This window comes from Polypterus senegalus, chromosome 12 (assembly GCF_016835505.1).
Source record: "Polypterus senegalus isolate Bchr_013 chromosome 12, ASM1683550v1, whole genome shotgun sequence".
NCBI classification, from domain to species: Eukaryota; Metazoa; Chordata; class Cladistia; order Polypteriformes; family Polypteridae; genus Polypterus; species Polypterus senegalus.
Window position 1 is genome coordinate 129092242 of NC_053165.1, and position 24973 is coordinate 129117214.

Sequence of the window (24973 nt, forward strand, 5' to 3'; positions counted from 1 at the left end):
TGTCATGAACAACAAAAAGAAGGACAAGACCAATGCAGGAAATAAGACACACTGAGCAATGCCAAACTAGAGCAATGTATTATGTTATGTGGTGCAAATATGCAAACCCAAATCTCTCAGCTACATATCACCTTGTCACAAAGAGGCATAGTCCCTTAAAAATGTTCAAAAGACGTTTGTTTACTGTGCTGTCAGAAGAAAGTTGACTTCGTGCTAATGTAATAATGTAGCAATTATCAGTTAGTTTGATACATTCATTTAAATACAAAAATGAATAAAAATGGAATTTGATGTTGACCTAATATAAAGTTTTGAATGTTTTAAAATATTTTAGTCCCTGTACTTGATTTATGATTGAACAATATGAGATGTCCTTAATGTGTGAGTATATACGTGTTCCTAGTTAGGTGAGGTGAAGGGGGGCTTTTTGAGCTTGGACACCCAGGTACTTGCACAAGGGACAAAACCTTTCTTCACAATAAGTTAATGTCCCTTTTTTCACGCCTGTATTAGGTGCCTGTAAATAACTAAACAATACTTAAGAAATTAAATTTTTGCATAATGGGAAGGGTATTTTCAAAATGTGACAAAATTTGCTTCATGATGGGAGATTTTGAGTGAAGCACCTGGCATACATACAATACATGGAAGGCAGCCATGGAGAAGACCTCTGGGTCTCCAATTGCGTTGGAATGTCAGTTTCTGGCAGAAATTAAAAATGAGTGGTTAATGCTGCTGTTGCTACTTCCTGTCAATTAATCTAAAATCACTGTACATGGTTTAAAAATTAAATTGTGGATTGAGATTATTACATCACACTCTACAATTCATCACAGGCCGGAGTTAAACTATAATATTTTGAGTGCGGATATGCGTTTATTTATTCCACAGACACATGTACTCCCTCCCTTCAGTTTACTCTTGTAAAGGTTTAAGTAGACGAACAGTTGTTTAATAATTTAACAGTAAACGATGAGCATGTTTTCGTACTGGATCACTCACCAAGGGCATACTATCCGCTTCATTTAGGTCATTTTAAAACACCGACCGCCTCCGCAGCCTGACAAGGCCCGAATGCAGAAGAGTGGCGCGCTCTGTGTCTTTAAATGAAGGAGATTACCTCACCGCAGTCACGTGACACAGCCCAGCTGCTCGGTTGCTGTGGTGTTTGTCTGCGACTGTCTTGAGGGCGAGAGACCTGTCGGTCGAGGGTGTAGAAAGTTGGATAGCGATTTTCTGCGTCAATGAAAATACTTTAAACATAGTCCAATAATTCATCGTGGATACAATGGGACAGTGCGGCATTACCTCCTCAAAGACCGTCCTCGTGTTCCTGAACCTCATCTTTTGGGTAAGAAAACCAAACTCATTGTCACGGTTTTCCCTGGTTGCGTATGGGTTACTTCTGTGCACCACAGCATGGAGCGCAAAACAGGCCCCGTGTTACCGTCCTGCTCCGGTGTTGCACTAATTAAGAAGGCACTTTATGTAAGTGTTGCTTGCGGGACATGTGAGACTGCGGTGTCCAGGCGAGACAGACGCTGCATTCGAGTCGTACTTAATAATTTTTAGATACCTGTAAGTGTTGTAGTGTATTTTTTTTTTTCATCGAAAAGCAGATTGCTTTTAATCCAAAGCCCAACCACGATGACGACGTGTGTGACCCATCAAGGAAAATGTGGAAGGCACGAAATGCCGCCACTATGACAGAGCTGCAAGAGAAACCGTCGGCCAAGCAGCCTGAGCTCTGATTTTATCATACTCCGCGGGAAATGGCGTGGACGCATTAATCCGGGATAAATCGGCCTGGATTTCTTTTGGAAAGTAGGTTGCCTTTTGCTGATCAAATAATCTTTTACAGTCAAGGCGTCTTCTCCAACGCTGACACTGTGCATGTGTTGCGTTATGTAAATTGACGGTAAGGCAAGATCCGTGTAGTAAAAATATGTCAACTTGCAGTATTTAACAGCATACATCCTCATTCCTTCTTTATGCCGATGAATTACGCCAACGAATATAGACACCACCTTTAAGATAAACTGCTGCTTCAATTTGTACATTGTGATATTTAATACAGCTCACCATCTGTCGTCGGGATTTTATCGCCCTCTCATTTCTTGCCGACAACTGAATTTGGTTTCTGCATGTGGACGTTAAAATGACAATAAAAGATCTTAAATTAATAGCAACGTGTTTTGATAATGTCGAACAGGGGAAAACTTCTGAACGCTTTCAAAATTTTAAGAGCACTGTACGTTACAGTTTTGGAGAGGTGTGGGTTATGTTTAGTACAAGCGGTTAGTTCGTCGTTTTTGTACAATATATCGTAGATACATATCAATTTAAACACTGAAAGTAGTTTTTTATCCATCCATCCATTCCTCATTTTCCATTCCCGCATATCCAGATGTGGGTGGCGGTGAAGCCAGAGCCAGTCCTTTCAAATATCGTACACAAGGCAGAAGTAATCTCTGAACGGGGCTCAGTCCATCACAGTTCAACGTTATTGCGTTTTTATTCTACTGCGTATTTCTGAGAATGGTATTTCGTGTTTGTATATGTGTTCTGTACCGGGGAAGTGTCGATGAGATGGCGCTATTTAAGCATTAAGTAGTTTGTAATGAATTGCCTACCTAATTTGATTTGAACAACTGAGTTTGTTGTATTTGCCTGTTTTCATTCATTCAGGGCAGTAAAATGCTAGAAAAGAGATATTTGGACAGCTTAGATATTGGCTAAACAACGAGATTCATTGACTAAATGGTCACTTATTTGTCAAATTTAATTTGTCAGTGTATCTTGCTATAGGATATTGCATTGCTGAGTGTGTAAATAAATATAGTGCCTTGACCAGTTCTTTAATTTTACTAAATAAATCATATACTGACATTTCTTACTATGGTTTTATTTCAAAACATTGATAGTCAAAATTATGTTTAAAGTAGCTTTGCTTTATGTCACAAACAACTTGTTAAGAAAAATTCAAGAAGGACACTTATTGTATGACTCAGTACAGACTCAGTACACACACTTGTACATTATGTAGTGCAACCTTTTGGTACAAAAGTGTCAAGTGCTTTTATTAAAACCAATCAAAGGTGTTCAAAAACCGGTGCTGTGTGAAAACCAGATCCTCAATAAAAAAATAAATTCATAAAACCAAAGTGTCTAATTGAGGTTAAAATCAGCACCACAATTGGAAGAGTATGAGGTTTGTTTTTTTTCGGTGGCTGGAGTGCCAATCCTGCCACCAACCCCCAAGTTTTCCCTGTAAATTGGAGGACCTGCTAGATGCAGATTAACGTTATACCCAAGACGAAGCAATTGCCGGTTAAGGGCGTTACTCGTTGCAGTCATCCATTAATCCCCGGTTCATGGTCCTACCACCATGCCGCTCCCCCGCATTGTTCCAAGGGGTGCCAACCACGCATTTGAGCACAAACCTGCTGCTTGTCTTACTCAGGGCATACTCCCAATCACCTGACTCTTTTCTTGAAGACATGGGCTCCTCACCATCTTGCTTTTTTTTCTTCCTGTAACCTCCGTCCTTTCCCTTTTCTTTAACCCTCTTTCTTTTTCTCCCCTCACTGCTGTGCAGTCTCTCTTTATACTGCCCTGTTATCTTCTGGTATGTTCCTCCACCAGGTGTCCTCCTTCAGGTGTGAATAAGGTACTTGATTGGTCCATTTCCAAGCCAACCCCAGGACCCTATTATTTATTTAAAAATCATATTTTGCCACAGATCTATTATCACGGGTCCAGATAGGTAAAAGAGTGTAGGATCGTATAGGAAATACACATACAGAACACATGTTTAGAGGAAATGTTGGTGGCACAAGCTTGCGTTTATATGTATTTTTGTGTGTGTCTACGTATGTGTATTTATGTATACATTAAAAATTTCAGGTTATTTTTTTAATTGCTATTTTTGATACATTAATATGCTCTTAACCGAAGTGCAGTTGAAGTTAGGGGTGTTCTTTTTTAGAAGCTCACAAAAATGACAACTTTTGTGTCAGAGTGAATTGTCAGAGCAGATTTTACTTCAAAGTAATATCAATCTTCAGTGTCTGTCACTCCTTTTAATTATTTTTAGATTACTTTTTTCCACAGGACAGTTTTGCCATAAACAAAGTAACCGTAACAAAGGGTAGAAACTGTCCAGTCATAGCTTGGAAAAATGTTATCCAGTTAAGTTATTTTTCAGAGTCTTCAAAATCATGTGCAGTGTAGACACAACTTTGTCCATCTAGGCAGCATTGGTGATGCATTTAGTTTGTTTAGCATTGTACTGTTTATTACTCATGCATTCTTTATACCCATGCTCAATTTTGAAAGTAACATTTTGGTCACTATTATTTTTCTTTGCCAAAGGTGTCGGTTAACTGTCTATCAGCACAGGTTAGTTTAGGGTTCATTATCATTCTGAAAAATGAAGATTTTGTGGTTTATTTTTTTCTGTATGTAATGCATGATGGAACAAAATCTGTAGTCATCATGCACTGAACCCTAATGACATAGTTTCTGTTGTGCTTTACAGAAGACTGAAGACATCCAACGTACTTCTTGTCAGTATGTCAAAAGAAGAATTGGCGTCTTTGTGAACCAAAAATTATAACTTTTTTTTTCCTTAAGACTTTCTGTTGTTGGTCGTTACTCCCTGCTTTTTAGTCCCTTTCACACTGCAGTGTTTACTGCTTCTTGGTTTTTTTTTCTTTTTTTAATTTTTTTTTTTATTTGCAACTCCTACTTCATGATCATTTTTAATAGCATTTTTGCATCGTGGAGGGCCATACTGCACAGTGAAGGGCAAGCAGTTTACTTGAGTATGTATATCTTCTATCACTAGAATTATCAAAGCCTATGAGAAAGCTTGTAATCCTGGCCCACCTTAATTTCTTTCGCACCTCTCCTGTCAGCATCAACACAAGCAGCAAAACAGCCTGCTATCCCAAACCTCTGCAGTTCAATTCGCAAAGAAGGCTCTCAGTGTTTATCTTGGAGTGAAGTGCTGGGGTTGTAGGGGGTAAATAATATATCGTCATTTGGAATACATACATTTCATGTGTGTTCAGTGTCATCAACAATCTATATAAAAACATTGTTAACACAGAAGTGTTTTTCATGTTTTAGTAATAACTAGCAAAATACCCACGCTTCGCAGCAGTGAAGTACTGCCTTAAAATTTTTATTAAGAAGAAAATTAAACCTTTTTAAACTGAGGGAAAATATACCAATAATTATTTGTTAACGATCTCTTTGTATACCACATTGTGAGGTCAGCCCTCCGGTTATAATATGGAATCCTTCCATTCCGTTGGTGTCCCAGCCAGGTAATGGCTGTGGCAGCCCATCACATACTTTATCACTTGAATTTTTTGTGTTTTGACAGAGAAGATGATTTCCCCCTAATGTAACAACATTTTAGTGAGGGTAGAATGCTTTCAGCATAGGGTGTATAAAGAATGAAAACTGCCTGCTTTATGTCATCTTGGCATGTCCTAAAATTATTATTAAACTTCAAACATTATTATGTCATTGCCACAAGAATTACTGAATGCCAGGATAATTGTAGATATTTTCTTTTACACAAACTCTTCTATAACAATGCACTTTTCTTGTCAGGTTTGGCAGAAATGTTATTTTGTTAGGTTTGTGATATTTGTTGTTGTGAGATTGTTTACCTCAATATGGAAGATCTGGTTAATAACCCTTATGAAGAGTAATATTTAACAAACAAATTGAGTTAAATTTTAAATGCTACCAACACATGATACTTCAATTTTTTAAGGTGTCATTTTAGGATTGTATTTCAGAATTCCTATAAAAAAGCCTTTGTTCTGTTTTCAAACTTTCTCACAAGTGACGACACATTGCTGTTGTTCATGCCTGTATAATAATGCAGTTAGCCACTCAATTACTATTCCAAAATGTGCTGCATTAGCTTTTGTCACATATTAGTTGCTTAACATCATAACTTAATAAATGTATTTGTGGATTTTTTTTCAGCAAATTCAATTTACATCATTTCAGATGGCAGCTAATTGTTTATCTCAGAGATTATGCTATTCCGTCAACAAATTGCCTGTCATGTAACAGGACAGATATGCCTATAACCATTATGAGAGGGGTCAACCTTAGAAAGATGTGTGTGATCATGTTCCCACTCGGTCAGGATAGGAACTGACTCCCTGGGGATCTGAACTGGATCTGCCAGTTAGAAAATGGACGGTGGAAAGAACTGTAGTCATGTTCATATTCATAATAATCCAAGGATGAATGTGAAACCACTGCTTCTTTATCACAGATGTGTATGACACTGTTTTACAAAAAAAAAAAAATCTTGCTACTTGCTCAGTTTATCCAGCTGACAGTTGATTGGTCTTGTCATTGCATTCCCAATGCATACTGAAATTCTGCGTTTTTGTTTCTCAACTAATTCTTTCCTGCCGTAAAAGTGTAATGATGAAAAGCCTTTTTTGCCTTGAAAGTTCAGCATTAAGTAAAACATTGCATTATTAAAAACTAAATAGGCAGCATACAACCAATTCCACAACAAAAATAAGTTTATATATACAAACTTAAGTTGCTCCATTAGCACACCTACTTAGGTTGACAGTCCATCATTAGTTGGCCAGTTGGATTGAAAAACATCTTGATAGCAAGTACCTCTAGAACCAAGTGAGCTTACTCACAATCTTATACCTTGCCTTCTGTATAGCATTTTATAATTCATTAACCGACCAATGTCTTTTTTTAAGGAAGTTTATAACTATTTTCATATCCTTAATAAATACTTTAAGCACCATTGTCTTGACCAGCTGTAATTTATAAAACTGACATTTTAATGAATGAAATGGAAATGGTAAATCAATCAGTCTGTGATGCTTTTTATTATTTGTGCCAACGATGCATTATTGGCCTCTAGATTATACAGTACCTTTTTGTTTTTCAGATTGTAAGAGCTATATGTAAATTAGGAAGAGAGTCAAAAAGAGATATCAGATTGTTGTCTTAAGAGTGACATGGTTGTACAGTTGTCAGTTCTGCAGCCTCTTACTTCCAGGATCCTGGGCGAGAACCCCATATTTAGTAATTATATAGTTTATTTTTTCCAGGTGCTTTACATTTCTCCCACATATGCCAATTATAAATTACTTATCTATGAGTGCCATTCTGTGTAAATGAGCCCTGTTGTAGACACTTACCCAGTCCAGGTTAGGTTCTGTATAATGCCAAGCAGTACCTGGACTGTCTATGGCGCCCAACAACCCTAACCTGCATGAGTAGTTTAGAATATTAATGTGTGTTTAAGTATACTGTTTGGGCTTTTAATGTGGATTCAGCGGGTTAGACAATGGATGGATGGATGGATGGTTTGTCTGTCTGTATGTCTGGTTTGTATGTCTGTATGTATGTAAATTGGACTGGTTACCCATTTTCTTAACATTGCGTTATAGTTCAGGAAATTAAGAATTGAAAACTCTGAATGCCTGGATATTTTTGTTTGTTGCATGACATTGAGTTTTATGCACATGTATGTAATTTTCAACTACATCAAATATGTATAAGATATATATATAAGGAAGTTCAACTAGCAATTAGATAAAAAGAAACCCCCCACAAACCTTGCATGTAATATAAAGGAAGAAAGATAAAATGAAAGTGCTGGGACAGCCTCGGGAGAGGGCATGGCAGTTGGAAACAATAGGAAACCCTGGTTTTTAAATCTGTAACTGAATGAGCTGTCAGGGATGCTTTGCTATTAGCTAACTGAAGTTTAATAAATTGAATGTTGCCCTTTTGCTTGTAAAATTTCATAATTTGTATTATGTTCTTTACAAAGTATTGCTTAACTTTAATTTATATAAAAATAAGTACATTATTTTTTTTATTGGAGATGGGAGCAGCCCAGTGGACCAGTAATTAGTCAGTTTGCTTCACAGCTTTGGTGATCTCCTCTTTTCTTATCTACTTATCTGAGTTTGAATTCTAGCTTGCGACTTAAAAGCTGTTTTGCATGTCCTGTCTATGGCATGTGAAAGGAAGTGCAAATGTACAGTACAAATATTTTTATTAGAATATTTTGGATCATTAAATAGGCCTGGTGGGAGTGAGTTGAGGTGCATGAGTGTGCCATGTGATGGACAGGTGCTCCTTCCAGGATTGGTTCCATCCTTACACCTAATGCTGCCAGGAAAGGTTTGGGTTCCCATGGCCTTAATTTGTAATAAGTATATTTTTATAATGGACTAGCAAAATACCCGCGGTTCGCAGCGCCGAAGTACTGACTTAAAATTTTTATTAAGAAGAAAATTAAGCCTTTTTAAACTGAGGGAAAATATATACCAATAATTATTTGTTAAGGATCTCTTTGTATACCACATTTTGAGTTCGGCCCTCCGGTTGTAATATGACCAAGCTGTGCGCTGAGCTTACTCTTGAGCATGCAACGTACAGTTGGCCATGTGAAGAGTAATCTTGTTTCAAATCTCACAGCTTGGATTGCTGCTGTCATAATCGGTTTGAGTTTCATGGTTTGTTTCAATGATGACAGTATTTGCAGGACTTGTTGTGTTGAAGTGCATTTGGCATCTGTCAAGCGTTGTAAGCATACAACCGGTTTAATCGATAACTTCACATCCAGCTTTTGAGAGTTTAAACATTCATAAACATCAAAGTGTCCACTACTGAAATCGTCACCTGTGAGTCTAAGATGTTTAAGAGGCACTGGCAGTTGTCAAAAGGTGTAAAATATTTGGCCATTTCGGTACACTTGAAAGCGACAACCGAACAATTTAGCGGCAGCCATCAACTCACATGCAGAACTATAGGTGAAGGGCTTAAGCATTTCACTCTTATAGTGCTCCTGTGTAGTATAATTATCTCCTGTACCGTCATCAATCCACACCTTAAACCTGTCCCAGTCATTCAATACATAAGACACAATGTTCCTCCGGATATCAACAGTGAGCCTGATATGGCCGTGCAATATGTAACAAAGAGAATGGAAAAGGTAGGTGCCATCTCTGGGCATGGAAACCACTAGGTAAGTGACAGTTTGATCAATGGTGATCACCACGATAGACATGTTAATGGGGGTACGGTTGGAACAATAAAGGAAATGGGTACCTGAACAATGTAAAGTAAGTCTAAAATACCTACACAATATCTATGATCATAATAAACGAACAATAAAACAGCGGAGAAGCCGTGGATTAAATAAAAAGGCTGTAGTTATCAGCAGGGAGACATGAATCCCTTGGCAAAGCAAGGAAGGGAATGTAGAGACTGGAGCGACAGACGGCCTTATATAGGCAGGCAGCCAGCCAACAACGTGGGAGGCGTTGGGATGGGGGACCCAACGCCGCCTCACATGGTGTCCGAGCTGCAGGCTATGGACGTATATATGTACGTAAGTAGGATTCAGTTAGCGTTGGGAACCCGCGTACCAAATTTCTTGAAGATGGGCCCATAAGTAACAAAGACTGTTGAAAAGTTCAATATGGCGGCCGACAGTGGCATCATAATACACCGAAATAAGTACGTACATTGGTTTTGGTTAGCGCAGGGAAGCCGCCTACCAAATTTCGTGAAGATGGGGCCATAAATAAGAAAGTTCAACATGGTGGACGTTGTCGACCGTTATGACCGTTACGTGTAGAATTTCGAAATGAAACCTGCTTAACTTTTGTAAGTAAGCTGAAAGGAATGAGCCTGCCAAATTTCAGCCTTCTACCTACACGGGAAGTTCGAGAATCGGTGACATTGGAAAGTTCGAGAATCGGTGACATTGGAAAGTTCGAGAATCGGTGACATTGGAAAGTTCGAGAATCAGTGACATTGGAAAGTTCGAGAATCGGTGACATTGGAAAGTTCGAGAATCGGTGACATTGGAAAGTTCAATATGGCAGCCGACAGTGGCATCATACCACTGAAATAAGTACGTACATCGGTTTTGGTTAGCACAGGGAAGCCACCTACCAAATTTCGTGAAGATGGGGCCATAAATAAGAAAGTTCAACATGGCGAACGTTGTCAACCGTTATGACCGTTACGCATAGAATTTTGAAATGAAACCTGCTTAACTTTTGTAAGTAAGCTGTAAGGAATGAGCATGCCAAATTTCAGCCTTCTACATTCTTTGCCTTTTATTAGTATAGATTAATGTGTTTATTGTTGCTCTGGCTTTTTAGCTCGGCATCATTTATTATAAATGGGCAATATGCTGCTGAGATATACTGCAGTATAATCATACTTTGTCTTTGTGGAAATGGGAGCATACTGATAGGTATAAGCTGAATTATTTACATGTATTCTTTACCATTATTGCATTGAGTGCGCCCTAGATTATTGTTGCTGTTGCAAAAAGTTGAACCAAAAATGCCATTTCAAATAAACTCAATCTGTAGGATTTTAATTAATGTTTGACTTTGTCAATATCTATAGTCTCATTTGACTGGACTGCTGAGTTTGCCACAGTTAACTTCTTGCTTGATGGGAAATGTTGACTCACAGTTGTCTGTTGGGCACAATTGTTTATGATAAGTCAAGAGAAATATGTTCATTTTGTTTTTCCCCTTGTTTTGCAGCTCTTTTGTACTTGGGGCCAGAGGATATACAGTTACTGCCAATCTTTCTTTTTTTTATGAATTGAGGTATAGTTAGTCTTTGCAAGTTTTGCAAATGAAGTAATTAAATGTCCTAGGGCAGTCAGATCAAACATTGCTATTCGAATATAATTCAAATTTATTTAAAAAGGTCTTATTCAAAGCAAACAGATAACATTCAATTGTAAAAGAATGGTTATTTGTTTTACCTGTACATATTTTGGCATCGGGTTATTTTAGACAAGCTATGCAAAGATGCAGTATTTTATTGATCTGGTTTTGCACATAACTTTCATGATTATAAGCTTATCTTCATTAGTAAAACTTATAAATAGACCCCTTCACAACATTTTTTTTTTTTGTTCCACAGTTCTATACTTTGATCTACAAGTGACCTTGGATTAATTTTTCTAAATGCTTCTCCAGTGCTCTACAAGTATAAATATTGCATCTGGTTCTGTCCCTTTCAATCTTAATCTGTTTAATACTAAGACCTTCTCATTAAAGTACAGTGGTACCTCGGTATACGTCCTTAATCTGTTCCAGACCCTTTGATTTATACCAAACAGGACGTATACCAAATGAATTTTTTCCATAAGAAATAAAGGGAAAATGATTAATCCATTCCCATGGAAAAAAAATCCTATTTTTATTGGCATATTATACATTGATGGGGTTGTATAAAATAATTTAAACACTGCTTAATACTAAAATACATAAATACAAAAGCAACTAGATGATATAAATAAAAATTTAACCTCACTTTACTTTTTAATAACATCTTTGTTTTTCACAATCGTAGATACCGTCGTTCTCGGGATATGGTATGCAGCAGCCATGTCTCGGATACACATACCACCTTCATACTTTTCAACAATCAATTCAAATTTACGCGAAAAAACACAAAATCGCGCGAAAATTCATAGTGAGTTGTAGCGCGGGTTGTTCACTGAATGCTACCAACTGCCGTACTGATGCTTGTGGGCAGTCGTGGCTTTGTCTCGAGAGAGAGGTAAACAAGGGTAGTGTAGTGTTCCCTAGACTGAAGTTGCGACACACTCAGAGTAACGTTTCGAATGCTGTTTATTTTGAACCATGTTTAACCAACTCTCCATACAGCGTGCCTTCTAAACCACACCCCTCCCTCCGGCAGTCATACGTCTCAAAAGATGCAGACCATAGCAATCAACACCCGAACATAAAGCAATGGACAAAAGCATCATTGAACAATCATATACAACAGGTAGCACGCGGGTTTTTCATTGAATGCTAGCAGCTGCCGTACTGACGCTTGTGGGCAGTCGGGGCCTTGTTTCAAGAGAGAGGTAAACAAGGGTAGCACGCAAGTCGTATTCCAAAAAAAGGTCATATACCAAGCAAAATGTTTCATGTCCAAACAGGACGTATACCAAGTTGGACTTATTCCAAAGCGTATGTATACCAAGATATCACTATATATGGAAAAATTAGTCCAATTCTGATTTTCCTTTTAGTACAATGCTTCAAAATTCCCACCTTAAAGACCCCTATTAGTATGTCAGCTAACACGCTGTGTCCCACAATTGGTCTCTGTCTTGCATGGCAGCTGGTTTTACATATTGTGTCTAAAACAATGAGGTGTAATTAAAAATATTAGGGCCACCTTTATTAAAATATTGCTGCATCTGTAAAGGACAAAAAAAATCGGATTGGGCAGATACGGACTTGATTCTGTGACAATTAAAGGTGCCACCTGGCTTTTTATTCTGATAGCCCCAATATAAACAGCACCTTGGTGCTGCTCATTGGATAACACCAAAATAATAAAACAAGTCTACCACTGACCTGCTTGCTTCTTGCATGCTCTTTTTCTTCACTGGCTATTCTTACCTTGTCACTTTCTTAGACCTGTATTCCAGCTGCCTTGGAAGGGAGTTTAAGTACTTGTAGGCACTCGGTTTGTCTTATGTGCTACAAATGTTTGTCTTGCTCCTGCAAGAACAGCTGTGAGGACTGGGAAGTGGGTTTAGGATGGAGCCTAGAGGAAAGTACTTTTTTGATAGATCACAAGGCACCAGGTTCCTATTTGTTCTTGCCATGACTGTCACCATGGATGTTACCATTATAACAAAGTATAAAAAAGCACATAAAAATATGCATGTAATACCCAGAATTTTTGAGCCAAGTTCGAATATATTCAAATTTCTTCTTATTTGAATATCTGAACATTATTTTTTGGCAGATTTGACAGCCCAAAATACATGGTACTGAATGGATCATCGTAATGATCTTTTAAGTTTTTATCAAACAAGATGTCTATTTCCCAAAAACTGAAATTCTCTAAAATGAGTTATCAGTAATGTTTGGATCTGGCAAACCTAGTTCTAATAATTCCTGATGCCATTCTTGTTAACTCTTGACCAAGGGATTGAGGCAGCAAAGGAGTCTCGCAATACTACTGATTCACTGACCTATTTCTAACTGTGTGTGAGGTTCATTTTTATGTATTTATCAGATGGTGTGCATAACTAAAATAACAATATAATATTCATTGTATATAATCAGATATTTCCAAACTAGGCACCGACATACAGAGGATTTTAATTTGCATTTATTTACAGAGAACCAATGAGCAGCAACTTTTTAATAACATTCCTCCATGAGTCTTTTGATTTCTGTATGTGAAGATGTATGGAACTTTTGAGCCAATTACTTGGATACTTTTTCCTGTAAGTGTGCATTAGTGTCGCACTTTTTGGTTTCAGCAGGCAGCCCTTTGCACCTTATCATATTAGTAAGACTATGGGGCTTTGCCCCCTGCTCGCTTCGCTCGCCAACCCCTGTGTTTGGTTAATCAATTTTTTTTTCTTTTTTTGAAATTATTTCAATTTCATTATTTGCACTTTTACTTTAAAGCTTCATTAAAAACAATATTTTTTGGAGACATATTGTGACAATGCAACGTACAACTGCCTGTGAGTGAATATTGTTTCTGTTTCTCTAATAATCTGATTTTTTTCTAATGTTTGTCCCTGTGATTTATTGATTGTCATAGCATAAGCTATTCTCACAGTAAACTGTAAACATGTTAATACAAATGGCATATTACAATCTCCTTTGGTGTGTAATGTTATTCGCGGAATATATACATTACCTTTATTTTTGCCTGTTAAAATTTACATCGCTTCTCTGTGATCATAAATATACACCTGACCGAGTTGTGTATTCTTTGAAATTCAACTTGTCTTTGCTTTAACTGTTGCAGGACCACAGATTCTCATAGCGTATGGTCTATTATTGTGTAAATCCATGTTTTGTGCATAAGAATGATGCGAAAAGACTCTGCTCTTTGCCTTTTATTTCTGACCTTGATTTGCCTTGCTCTTTTTTCAATTACACCTGGTCCTGATGATTAATCAACTTTTGTTTTGCGGTAATGCAATCCTTTTAAATTTCTTTTGAGAACTTCCAAGAAAATCACATATCGTCGCCTTGCTTTTGCATTCCAGGATTTCTTTTTATAATAGAAAGATAATGATCAAAATAATTCTGTGCTCCACTCACTTAGAATCTGGAACCAATGTAGAAAGCATTTTAAGACGGAGAAGCTTCTATCTGTGGCACCCCTGCAAGAGAACCATCTCTTTCAACCTTCACAAACATATGCAGTTTTTAATATCTGGAAAAAAATTGGAATTAACTTGCTTAGAGATCTTTATATAGACAACGCCTTTGCATCCTATGAACAATTACATTCCAAATTTAACATTCCAGCTACACATTTCTTTCACTATCTTCAAATCAGGAACTTTGTTAAACAGAACCTTCCAGATTTTCTTCACCTTGCACCCTCATCTACACTGGAAAAAATATTGCTCAATCTCAAGGAATTAGACTCCATCTCTACAATATATAAAATAATTTTACAATCCCTTCCTTTCAAATATCCAAGAGGACACTGGGAAAAAGATCTCTCAATTAATATATCAGAAAAGGAGTGGAAAATAGCAATGCAGAGAATTCACTCGAGCTCCATATGCGCAAAGCATACAATTATATAACTCAAAATTATATATCGAGCACATCTGTCTCGACTAAAACTCTCCAAAATGTTTCCAGGGCATGATCCAACCTGCGAACGTTGTAACCAAGCCCCAGCCTCACTGGGTCACATGTTCTGGGCCTGCACAAAATTAACATTGTTCTGGACAAAAAATTTTAATAACCTTTCAGACAGCTTTGGACTCACAATCCCTCCTAACCCATTAACAGCTGTGTTTGGGGTTCTTCCAGAGGGGCTTAAAGTGGAGAAGGACAAACAAATTGTGATTGCATTCACTACACTGTTGGCACTCAGACTTATTCTGATAAACTGGAAGAACCCAAACTCTCCTCTTTTAATTCAGTGGGAAACTAATGTGTTATATTATTTGAAATTGGAAAAAATCAAATACTCAATTAGAGGACCCGTACAGACTTTTTTCAAAACATGGCAGGATCTAATCAGTAATATTTTAAAATAAGTTTATAAAGCACAGATAATTTATTAATTTAGGTATGTTTACAAGCCTTAAATTTTACACAGTTTGGCTTGCTCTCTCTCTCAGGGGTGGGGGATCGATCTGTTCTTAACATAATTCTTCTTTTTGTAAAAACTTGATTGCTATGTATGGATTGTAATAAAATTAATTAAAAAAAAAAATCTAAGTAGTATACCGATCATATGAAATTTTGGGTATTAAACATCTCTGACTCCTCAATGTCTGTGAATACCTAGTTAAGTTTTAGCTATAAATTCTTTCATTCTCTTCTAAAGTTTACATTTTAAATGCGATTTAGCCTGAAAATTTTGATTGTCCTTCCAACTTGAGTTATAAAGTGCTAATATCTGACAAAAAACATGAGGGATAATTGAGATGAGCACTCTCTTTTTTGTGTCTGTCATCTTTAATTTACAATGTAAATATAATAAGACTAAAGTAAACTGAAACAAACCCAAAGATTATTGCTAACTTCAAGTCCAATGTGCCCATGAGAGCCTATGATTATGAGTAAAAGTGTTCTTGTTTAATAAATGTGCTGCATAGTAAATATGCTGAACATTTTGGTAGGGATTTTGATCACTGAAATGTTTGAGAAAAACATCTAAGAAAAAAAGTACAGTTTCTTGGCGTGTTTAGCTGTGATGATTTTCCACTGTCAAAAATACTGTACTTGATTTCACTAATAGGCCTTGTGAATAATTTCATTGGCATACCTGAATGCTGCATTTTTTAAAAAATAGATGCTTTTATTCTGTTTTTGTTTTTAATGTATTGTGTTTCAAGTTGATTTTTATTTAATACTTGAAACTGCAGTTCTTTTTCAATCCAGAACACAATCCTACGCACTAAACTTAAAACCAAACTGCTCTCTGGGATTTGCACTTCACTTTTGCTCACCTCCCACTCTTATCCTAATATAGTATCTGAGTAGGCAGGGAGCTCATTTTGATTCTTCTGTCAACTTTAGAACAGCTCGCTTACCAGCAGTATTGTAAAGGACTTGACAACCAAGAAGCATTTAATTGACTGGGGAGAGGGTACAGTTAAATTAAGTATACTGTATATAATTTGTAGTTATTGGAGGCAGCAATGCAAGAATGAAATTCACTGACTATGAGTACATTAATTAATCTGTTATTATTTGTATTTATTGACATTAAAGGTTAATGAATGAATCTTATTAATACTAACTGGTGCTTTACTAAATTCTGTCTTGAAGCAGCAGTTTTAGGAGTGATGCAAATTTTACAGTCATTTCTTATCACTTTATTTTACACTGTAAGTTGAGTCATTTTGCTATAGAAAACTTGAGCAAGAGCAAACTACAGTCAGCTGCTTGTTTGTTTATAGGGTGCGTGCTTTACCATCCCTTCTAATATTGCCTACAGGGGTTGGCCATTTTGTAAAGTGCAAACTAGTCTGAATTGAGTGTTCCAATGCAGCACATCCTGTAGCTAGCAGATCTCTCTATATGCTTGTTTTAATTAACATTTGCTTTATGTTGACTCATTGTTTTCCAGACCAGAAGGTAGCCTTCCGCATGTATATCATAACCTTGATGTAACGTATCTGTTTGTGTTCCTCTTAATTAAAAATGTGTTTAGGGCAAATCAAGTTTTAGGATTAATACTTTTTTTTTTTTTTGGTGTGTGTGCGCGCATGTTTTCATGATTTTGATCTGAATATGTACATTTCGGTTCTCCTAACAGATGTATAAACTATGTATAGAAAAGCTAGAATTAGACAATTTTTATATGTTCAAATTAGAATATCATAGGGAACTATGGAAATATTTGGTTTTATTTTTTTTTTACATTTTTTTTCTTTTTTTACATTTGGATACTCCATATGCAGCATAATATTAGCTTAGTCAAGGAGTGGTGTATTTTTTTTTTTTGTTCTGAAGTAAATGATGGTTCTAATTAATATAAACGTTTATATTGTGTTATTCATCAGTTTATTATATATTGAAAGTTAGACAGTTTGATTGATGGGGTAAATGTATTTACCTTTTATTAGTGTGTGCATGTAATTTGACACTGGCACTCTTGACACTATACTGGAAATTTATATTCTGTATGCTGTCTCTAACAGCAGCACACATCTCAAAAGTATCTTCATGCCGCTGTTTGATAAGAATAGATTTTTACTATACCATATAAAAAGAAAATTTAAAGGCACTATTCTAGTTTGATACATTACTTCTGTTAGCAACCTAGGTTTGAATTTAGATCAGATCTCTCAGTATGGAGATTGCATGTTCTTCCTTTGGTTATGTGTTGTGTTTTTGTTTTTTTTTTTTTTTTCCTTTTCACCCAAGGTGCTCCATTCTCTTTCCACATCCCAGAGAGATGTCTGTCATTTGTTTGGTGTGGGGGTGTGTGTCAGTGTGTCCGGCAGCCCTGATCCCAACAATGACAAAAATATTTGAGCTTGGTTTATCTCTAATTAATTTGTCACTTCCATCCATTTTCCAAACCTGATGTATCCAGAGCAAGGTCATGGTGAAGCTGGAGCTTTTCCCAGCAATCATTGGGTGCAAGACGGAAATAATTCTGGAGAGTATGCCAGTCCATCACAGGGTAAACATACATACTCAAACACTCACACACAGTCATACACCAGGGTCAATTTAGCATCACCGGTCCCCCTAAACTGCATGTCTTTGAACTGTTAGAGAAAACCAGAGCACCAAGTGTCCTTCATTAGTCAGTTGTCAGTCTTTACTTTGTGTAGTGTCATTCATCAAATATACCATCAGAAGACACCTTACATATCAAGCATACATTTTAAAATAGTCTTGTAGTTACTGTTTTATGTTAGTTGTATGGTGCAGTTATGTCCTAAAGTGTATATAAAGACTACAGAATGGTATAGTACAGTGAAGCAGGTAAACAGAAGTATGTTCATGTTATATGTTATAAGATAAGATAAGATATAATTTCTATTGAAGAATGAAAATTTATTCTGGTTAGAGTTAGGTTGATAGAGTTTGAGTGTGTGAATCAGAGATGTGTTCAGTCTTTAAAAACAGATGTGGCATAATCTACCAGTTGGCTACACACATTTTTAAAATATTTAAATACAATGTAATAACTGCAAAAACTGGAAAACACCTCTGCAAAATTCTCAAACCATTACAAGTTTCAAGTTGTATCTAAATTAAATAAATTTGATCCTCTGAGTTAGCCTAATATACTACTGATGTACTTAGTGATGAGAAACAGATAATTAGGCTTAACTATAACTTTAACTCCTATAAATATAACTTTGATGTATTTCAGAACACCAAGTAATCCTCCTTTGCCCCCACACAATCTTTTTCTAACCAATTGCTCTACATTTATTATGACTGCACCTTTCTTAAAGAGCAAAAAGTCAAATATACTGAAGTTACTACTTTTTAAATAATGTATTGGGATGTAAACAAACATACTGCATGACCTAAAAAGATCTCATTAAATGGCCTTTTCTTATTGTTTTCCTGTTCCCTGTCCCCATTTTATGTTGCCTGTTCAAAATATTTTCGAAAAGCCATTTGTATGTACATCACAGTACTTAAGTTTTCAACCAAGATGGTAGGCTTTTGTGTTTTTTTTTCCTTCCCCCTATCCTGCCGGCCCATAAATATTCGTCTCTGTGGGCGCAGTAAGTCGACGAAGCAATTGAGAACGATCAGGTGTGACTCGCCCCAATCACCTCATCAACTCCCCGCGGTCGTGCAATCGCACCCATGGTGAACTGGATTTAAAAACAGACCTCCTTTTTTTTTTTTTTTTTTTGAAGCCGCGGACCCACTGTACCACAAATAACATTATAAATGCAAGTTGCAGTTTTATTATTTGTGTATATAGCTTTGCTTGAAGCAAGGTCCATATTAATGCAATTTGCCTTAATGACGGTTCAGTTGGTAAAGATGTCATGACCAAGTTGCACTTATTTTATTTGGGTGAATACTGTGTAATGTACCAGGGCTTGAAGTTTTAAAGTAATAGTATTATTACTGGAAGTTGCACTATTATTTATTTACTAGCAAAATACCCGCGCTTCGCAGCGGCAAAGTACTGCCTTAAAATTTTTATTAAGAAGAAAAGTAAACCTTTGTAAACTGAGGGAAAATATACCAATAATTATTTGATAAGGATCTCTTTGTATGCCACGTTGTCAGTTCAGGTAAAGGATAAAGGACATGGGTACCTGAACAATGTAAACTAAGTTTAAAATACCTATACAATAACTATAATCGTAATAAACGAACAATAAAACAGCGGAGAAGCCGTGGATTAAATAAAAAGGCTGCAGTTATCAGCAGGGAGACGTGAATACCGTGGCGAGGCAAGGAAGGGAATGAAGAGACCGGAGCGACGGACGGCCTTATATAGGCTAGCAGCCAACAACGTGGGAGGCGTGGGGATGGGGGACCCAACGTTGCATCACATTGTGACCGAGCTGCAGGCTATGGACGTATATATGTACGCAAGTAGGCTTCAGTTAGCGTTGGGAACCCGTGTACCAAATTTCTTGAACTCCGTTTGGCCACTGTATCATACAGGCCTGATTGGTGGATTGCTGTAGAGATGGTTGTCCTCCTGGAAGGTTCTCCTCTCTCCACAGAGGACCTCTTGAGCTCTGACAGAGTGACCATCGGGTTCTTGGTCACCTCCCTGACTAAGGACCTTCTCCTCCGATCGCTCAGTTTAGATGGCCGGCCAGCTCTAGGAAGAGTCCTGGTGGTTTTGAACTTCTTCCACTTACGGATGATAGAGGCCACTGTGCTCATTGGGACCTTCAAAGCAGCAGAAATTTTTCTGTAACCTTCCCCAGATTTGTGCCTTGAGACAATCCTGTCTCGGAGGTCTACAGACAATTCCTTTTGACATCATGCTTGGTATGTGCTCTGACATGAAATGTCAACTGTGGGACCTTATATAGACAGGTGTGTGCCTTTCCAAATCCTGTCCATTCAACTGAATTTACCACAGGTGGACACCATTTAAGCTGCAGAAACATCTCAAGGATGATCAGGGGAAACAGGATGCACCTGAGCTCAATTTTGAGCTTCATGGCAAAGGCTGTGAATACTTATGTACATGTGCTTTCTCAGTTTTTTTATTTTTAATAAATTTGCAAAAATCTCAAGTAAACGTTTTTCACATTGTTGTTATGGGGTGTGTTGTGTAGAATTCTGAGGTAAAAAATTAATTTAATCCATTTTGGAATAAGGCTGTAACATAAAATGTGGAAAAACTGATGTGCTGTGAATACTTTCCGGATGCACTGTAACTCCTGTAGCCACAATAAATGCATTTATTGAATAGACAAACCAGGGGTGAACAAGTTCCTTTCTACTGCAGCTACAGCTGCGACGGACATAAACATCAATAATAACTCTTAAACTTGCAATATTATTTAGGAAAATCGCAACATTTTACTCACCAAAAATTTGGATTATTTGTAAACAAAAAACAGGCACTCAATTACGTGGGAGGCATGATGATGCGAGACTCAACTGTGCCTCACACGGCGACCGAGCTGGAGGCTATTACAGTATATGGACGAAATAAGGTTCCAGTTATGACCATTACTCGTAGAATTTCGAAATGAAACATGCCCAACTTTTGTAAGTAAGCTGTAAGGAATTTTATTAGTATAGACTAGCAAAATACCCGCGCTTCGCAGCGGCGAAGTACTGACTTTAAATTTTTATTAAGAAGAAAATTAAACCTTTTTAAACTGAGGGAAAATATATACCAATAATTATTTGTTAAGGATCTCTTTGTATACCACATTTTGAGTTCGGCCCTCCGGTTGTAATATGACCAAGCTGTGCGCTCAGCTTACTCTTGAGCATGCAACGTACGGTTGGCCATGTGAACAGTAATCTTGTTTCAAATCTCACAGCTTGGATTGCTGCTGTCATAATCGGTTTGAGTTTCATGGTTTGTTTCAATTACGTTAATATTTGCTGGACTTGAAGTGACATTCGGCATCTGTCAAGCGTTGTAAGTATAAAACCGGTTTCATCGAAAACTTCACATCCAGCTTTTGAGAGTTTAAACATTCATAAACATCAAAGTGTCCATTACTGAAATCGTCGCCTGTGAGTCTAAGATGTTTAAGAGACACTGGCAGTTGTCGAAAGGTGTAAAATATTTGGCCATTTCAGTACACTTGAAAGCGACAACCGAACAATTCAGCGGCAGCCATCAACTCGCATGCAGAACCATAGGTGAAGGGCTTAAGCATTTCACTCTTATAGTGCTCCCGTGTAGTATAATTATTTCCTGTACCGTCATCAGTCCAAACCTTGAACCTGTCCCAGTCATTCAATACATAAGAGACAATGTTCCTCCGGATATCAAGAGTGAGCCTTATATGGCCGTGCAATATGTAACACAGAGAATGGAAAAGGTAGGTGCCATCTCCGGGCATGGAAACCACTCGATAAGTGACAGTTGTTTGATCAATGGTGATCACCTCGATAGACATGTTAATGGGGGAACAGTTGGAACAATAAAGGAAATAGGTACCTGAACAATGTAAAGTAAGTCTAAAATACCTACACAATAACTATGATCATAATAAACGAACAATAAAACAGTGGAGAAGCCGTGGACTAAATAAAAAGGCTGTAGTTATCAGCAGGGAGACGTGAATCCCATGGCGAAGCAAGGAAGGGAATGTAGAGACCGTAGCGACTGACGGCCTTATATAGGTAGGCAGCCAACAACGTGGGAGGCGTTGGGATGGGGGACCCAACGCCACCTCACACGGTGACCGAGCTGCAGGCTATGGACGTATATATGTACGTAAGTAGGATTCAGTTAGCGTTGGGAACCCACGTACCAAATTTCTTTAAGATGGGCCCATAAGTAGCAAAGACCGTTGAAAAGTTCAGTATGTTAAGATATTTATCTTAACTCAATTCTAAACGAGTTGTAAGTGGATGTAATAAGGCAGTAGTCTGGATGGAATCTGCTTTAGGGATTTGGATTGAAGACTGCCAGAAGAAGAACAACGGCAGTGCTACCAAATCGCCTGAAGTGGCTACTTTAGGGGCTGTAACGCTGTCCTTTGTTGTGCAGTAAAATAAAACTCATTGTTATCGGACAAGTCATCGTGTCATTGTTGGTGAGTAACCATAATTAATTTTCTACTTACAGTACTTAGTACATGTACGTACGTTTAGTGTCCTGTACACACATTTACTGTATACTATTTTTCTTGCATTGTACGTATTTATTGCTGGTGGCCTGTCTATCGTAATGGCTGTAACATGTGATATCGGAGACACTCAATATCTTTAAAATAATATTTAGGTTTTACTGTATATAAACAGTGTGTTTATATACATAATTTCAGTGAATCTTACCTAATATCTAAGAGAATACAACGGAATTATGCTGTATAACTCTGCGGGGAATATTTATAAACAGTGTGGGATAGTTTATAAGGGCTTAAAATATATAAAAATAACCATACAAACATACAGTATGGTTTCTACTTCACGGATTTTCACCTATCGCAGGGGGGTCTGGAACGCAACCCCCGCGATCGAGGAGGGATTACTGTATATATATATATATATATATACACATACGTATACTTGTGTGTATGTTTGTATGTGTCTATATGTGTGTGTATAGGTTTGGTCACTGAGTGCAAGGGAAAAATAATAAATTATAGTCTATAAGTTATTAAACAGTAAAACATTAACGTTTTAAGAAGTACAGGTACATTGAAATTACATTTTCTATGTGAACGTTCAAATTTGTGCCTCTGGTAATGAGCCTTACCGGCATTTAAAGAAAATTAGTTTTGTGTCCTCTGCAGTGTTAAGAGAGAAAGGCTTTGGTTTGGGATAAAAGGAAAAAGGTGTAAAGAAAGGAAAGTTGCCTTTTTCTTTTATATAGTATAGAGAGATGTGTTCGCTGACGTTATGATCGCCTTTTGGGGACAGTCGCGGTGGGTCTTGTGTAGACTGGTGAGACGTCCCCGCCATTAATCGGCTGTGATGGCACTGTCAGTCCTCCACTCGTATGCGTGTCTTCATAATCCAAGCTTAGGACCTCATAATCGTATACGTGCAAAAGAAAGTGTGAATCGCCTTAATATTATTTTGCCGTGGTGTAGAAAAGGGGTCCCGTGTTTGCACTTGTCTGGGCTATAGCGCAGGGGGAGGATGAAAAAAATTAAAAGTGCTCACTTTGACTTAAGGCAGAAGCGCAGTCAGCGTCTCAAAGGCCGGCACAGCTATGCACGCACGCGCTGGCTGCTCGACTTTTGCTGGGCAGGAGACCCCAGTTTTTGCAGACACGTTCATGATATCAAAAGTGTGAGCGCTCTTTGGAGGTCATTATATATATACACAGTATAATAATATAGCAAAATACCCGCGCCTCGCAGCGGAGAAGTAGTGTGTTAAAGAAGTAATGAAAAAGAAAAGGAAACATTTTAATAATAACGTAACATGATTGACATTGTCATGAGTGTTGCTGTCATATATATGCCTGCCTAAATAAGTCACCCTCGCTTCGCTCTTACTTTTTTACCGTTCATTTAATCATGGCTAGTGGCGGAAAAATTATAAAATGGAAGAAGGATGGCTTTACCAAAACAATTATTGATGGCGAATCGATTATTCATAAAGCTTGAATTGGTGATCTGTTTTTCTGTGTTATCTTCATATTTTCATATTTTTTCATACTTCTTCTCAAACTAAGGTGGTGCGAGGGTAAAATGAATCGGGATGCGCTGATCAATGTAATCGGTGTACCAGGAAATCATACATTGACAAAAGCTCCCCTTTGCTTGGAATGTAAAGTGTGATTAAATGCATTATTTTTTAATGCGTTATGGAGCACATGCATCGAAGCTTCTCAGCTGTGCTTGTGCTAAGATAAGGAAAGATTTTAAAAATAACGTAACACGATTGTCAATGTGACCTTTTCTAAGTAGTGCCTGGAGGATTCAGTGTGGAGAAACTCTAGAGAGAGCGTGTGTATTAACTTGTGGATTTTTCTGTGAGTATTTGGTGGCAGTCTGACGAAGTTGCTTCGGAAGACGGTGTTAGCCGCGGAGCTCAGCTCAGAGCGAAATAAGATGAATGGGAGGGAGTTGATGACGTGACTCCCCACCCGCCTTTAACTGTCAATCCCCACAAACACAGTCTCTCGGAATTTGCATAAGCACACCCCTTCACCTACAGTTTTAACTTAGTTACAAAGTGATCAAAACTCTCGTTTATATCCTGCGTCCTCTCATTAAACTTGTATCCCGCATTACCTGTGGGCATGTGAAACGCCAGCGGTAGCCTGTCTATGAACTTAATTTAAAGTTTGTTTACACCTTGCTTTCTTTCCGAGGTAGCAGCACTCATGAATATGGTAGTATATGTCACTCGCTCGCTTCTTATTGTTTCGCTGCCTTCTCAATTATATAATGCATGTTTTCTTAAGCGCTTTTTGGAGGTCTTCCTGGTTTTCTACGCACTGCGTTGACAGTCAGTTCACGTGATTACGTGGGAGGCGTGATGTCACACGAAACTCCGCCCCCCACGTCTTTCCAGCTCAACTCTATTACAGTTAATGGAGAAAAATACCTTCCAGTTATGACCATTAGGCGTAGAATTTCGAAATGAAACCTGCCCAACTTTTGTAAGTAAGCTGTAAGGAATGAGCCTGCCAAACTTCAGCCTTCTACCTACACGGGAAGTTGGTGAATTAGTGGTGAGTGAGTGAGTGAGGGAGGGCTTTGCTTTTTATTAGTATAGATTAGTTTAGATATTATGCAGTTTAATTATGGTAAAGTTGTTCAAAAAAGTCACTTTAATGTGTCAGT

The 24973-nt window shown here is 37.6% G+C and overlaps 1 protein-coding gene across 1 annotated transcript in view; it reads left to right on the forward strand.

Annotated features, from left to right (window-relative positions):
• The first annotated feature begins 1130 nt into the window (after nt 1-1130).
• Nucleotides 1131-24973, forward strand: part of tspan3a (tetraspanin 3a) — a 48883-nt gene continuing 25040 nt past the window's right edge. Inside the window, exon 1 of the mRNA XM_039773417.1 lies at nt 1131-1351. Within this exon, the coding sequence (XP_039629351.1) occupies nt 1289-1351 (63 nt within the window). The 5' untranslated portion in view covers nt 1131-1288. The remainder of the gene's footprint in view (nt 1352-24973) is intronic.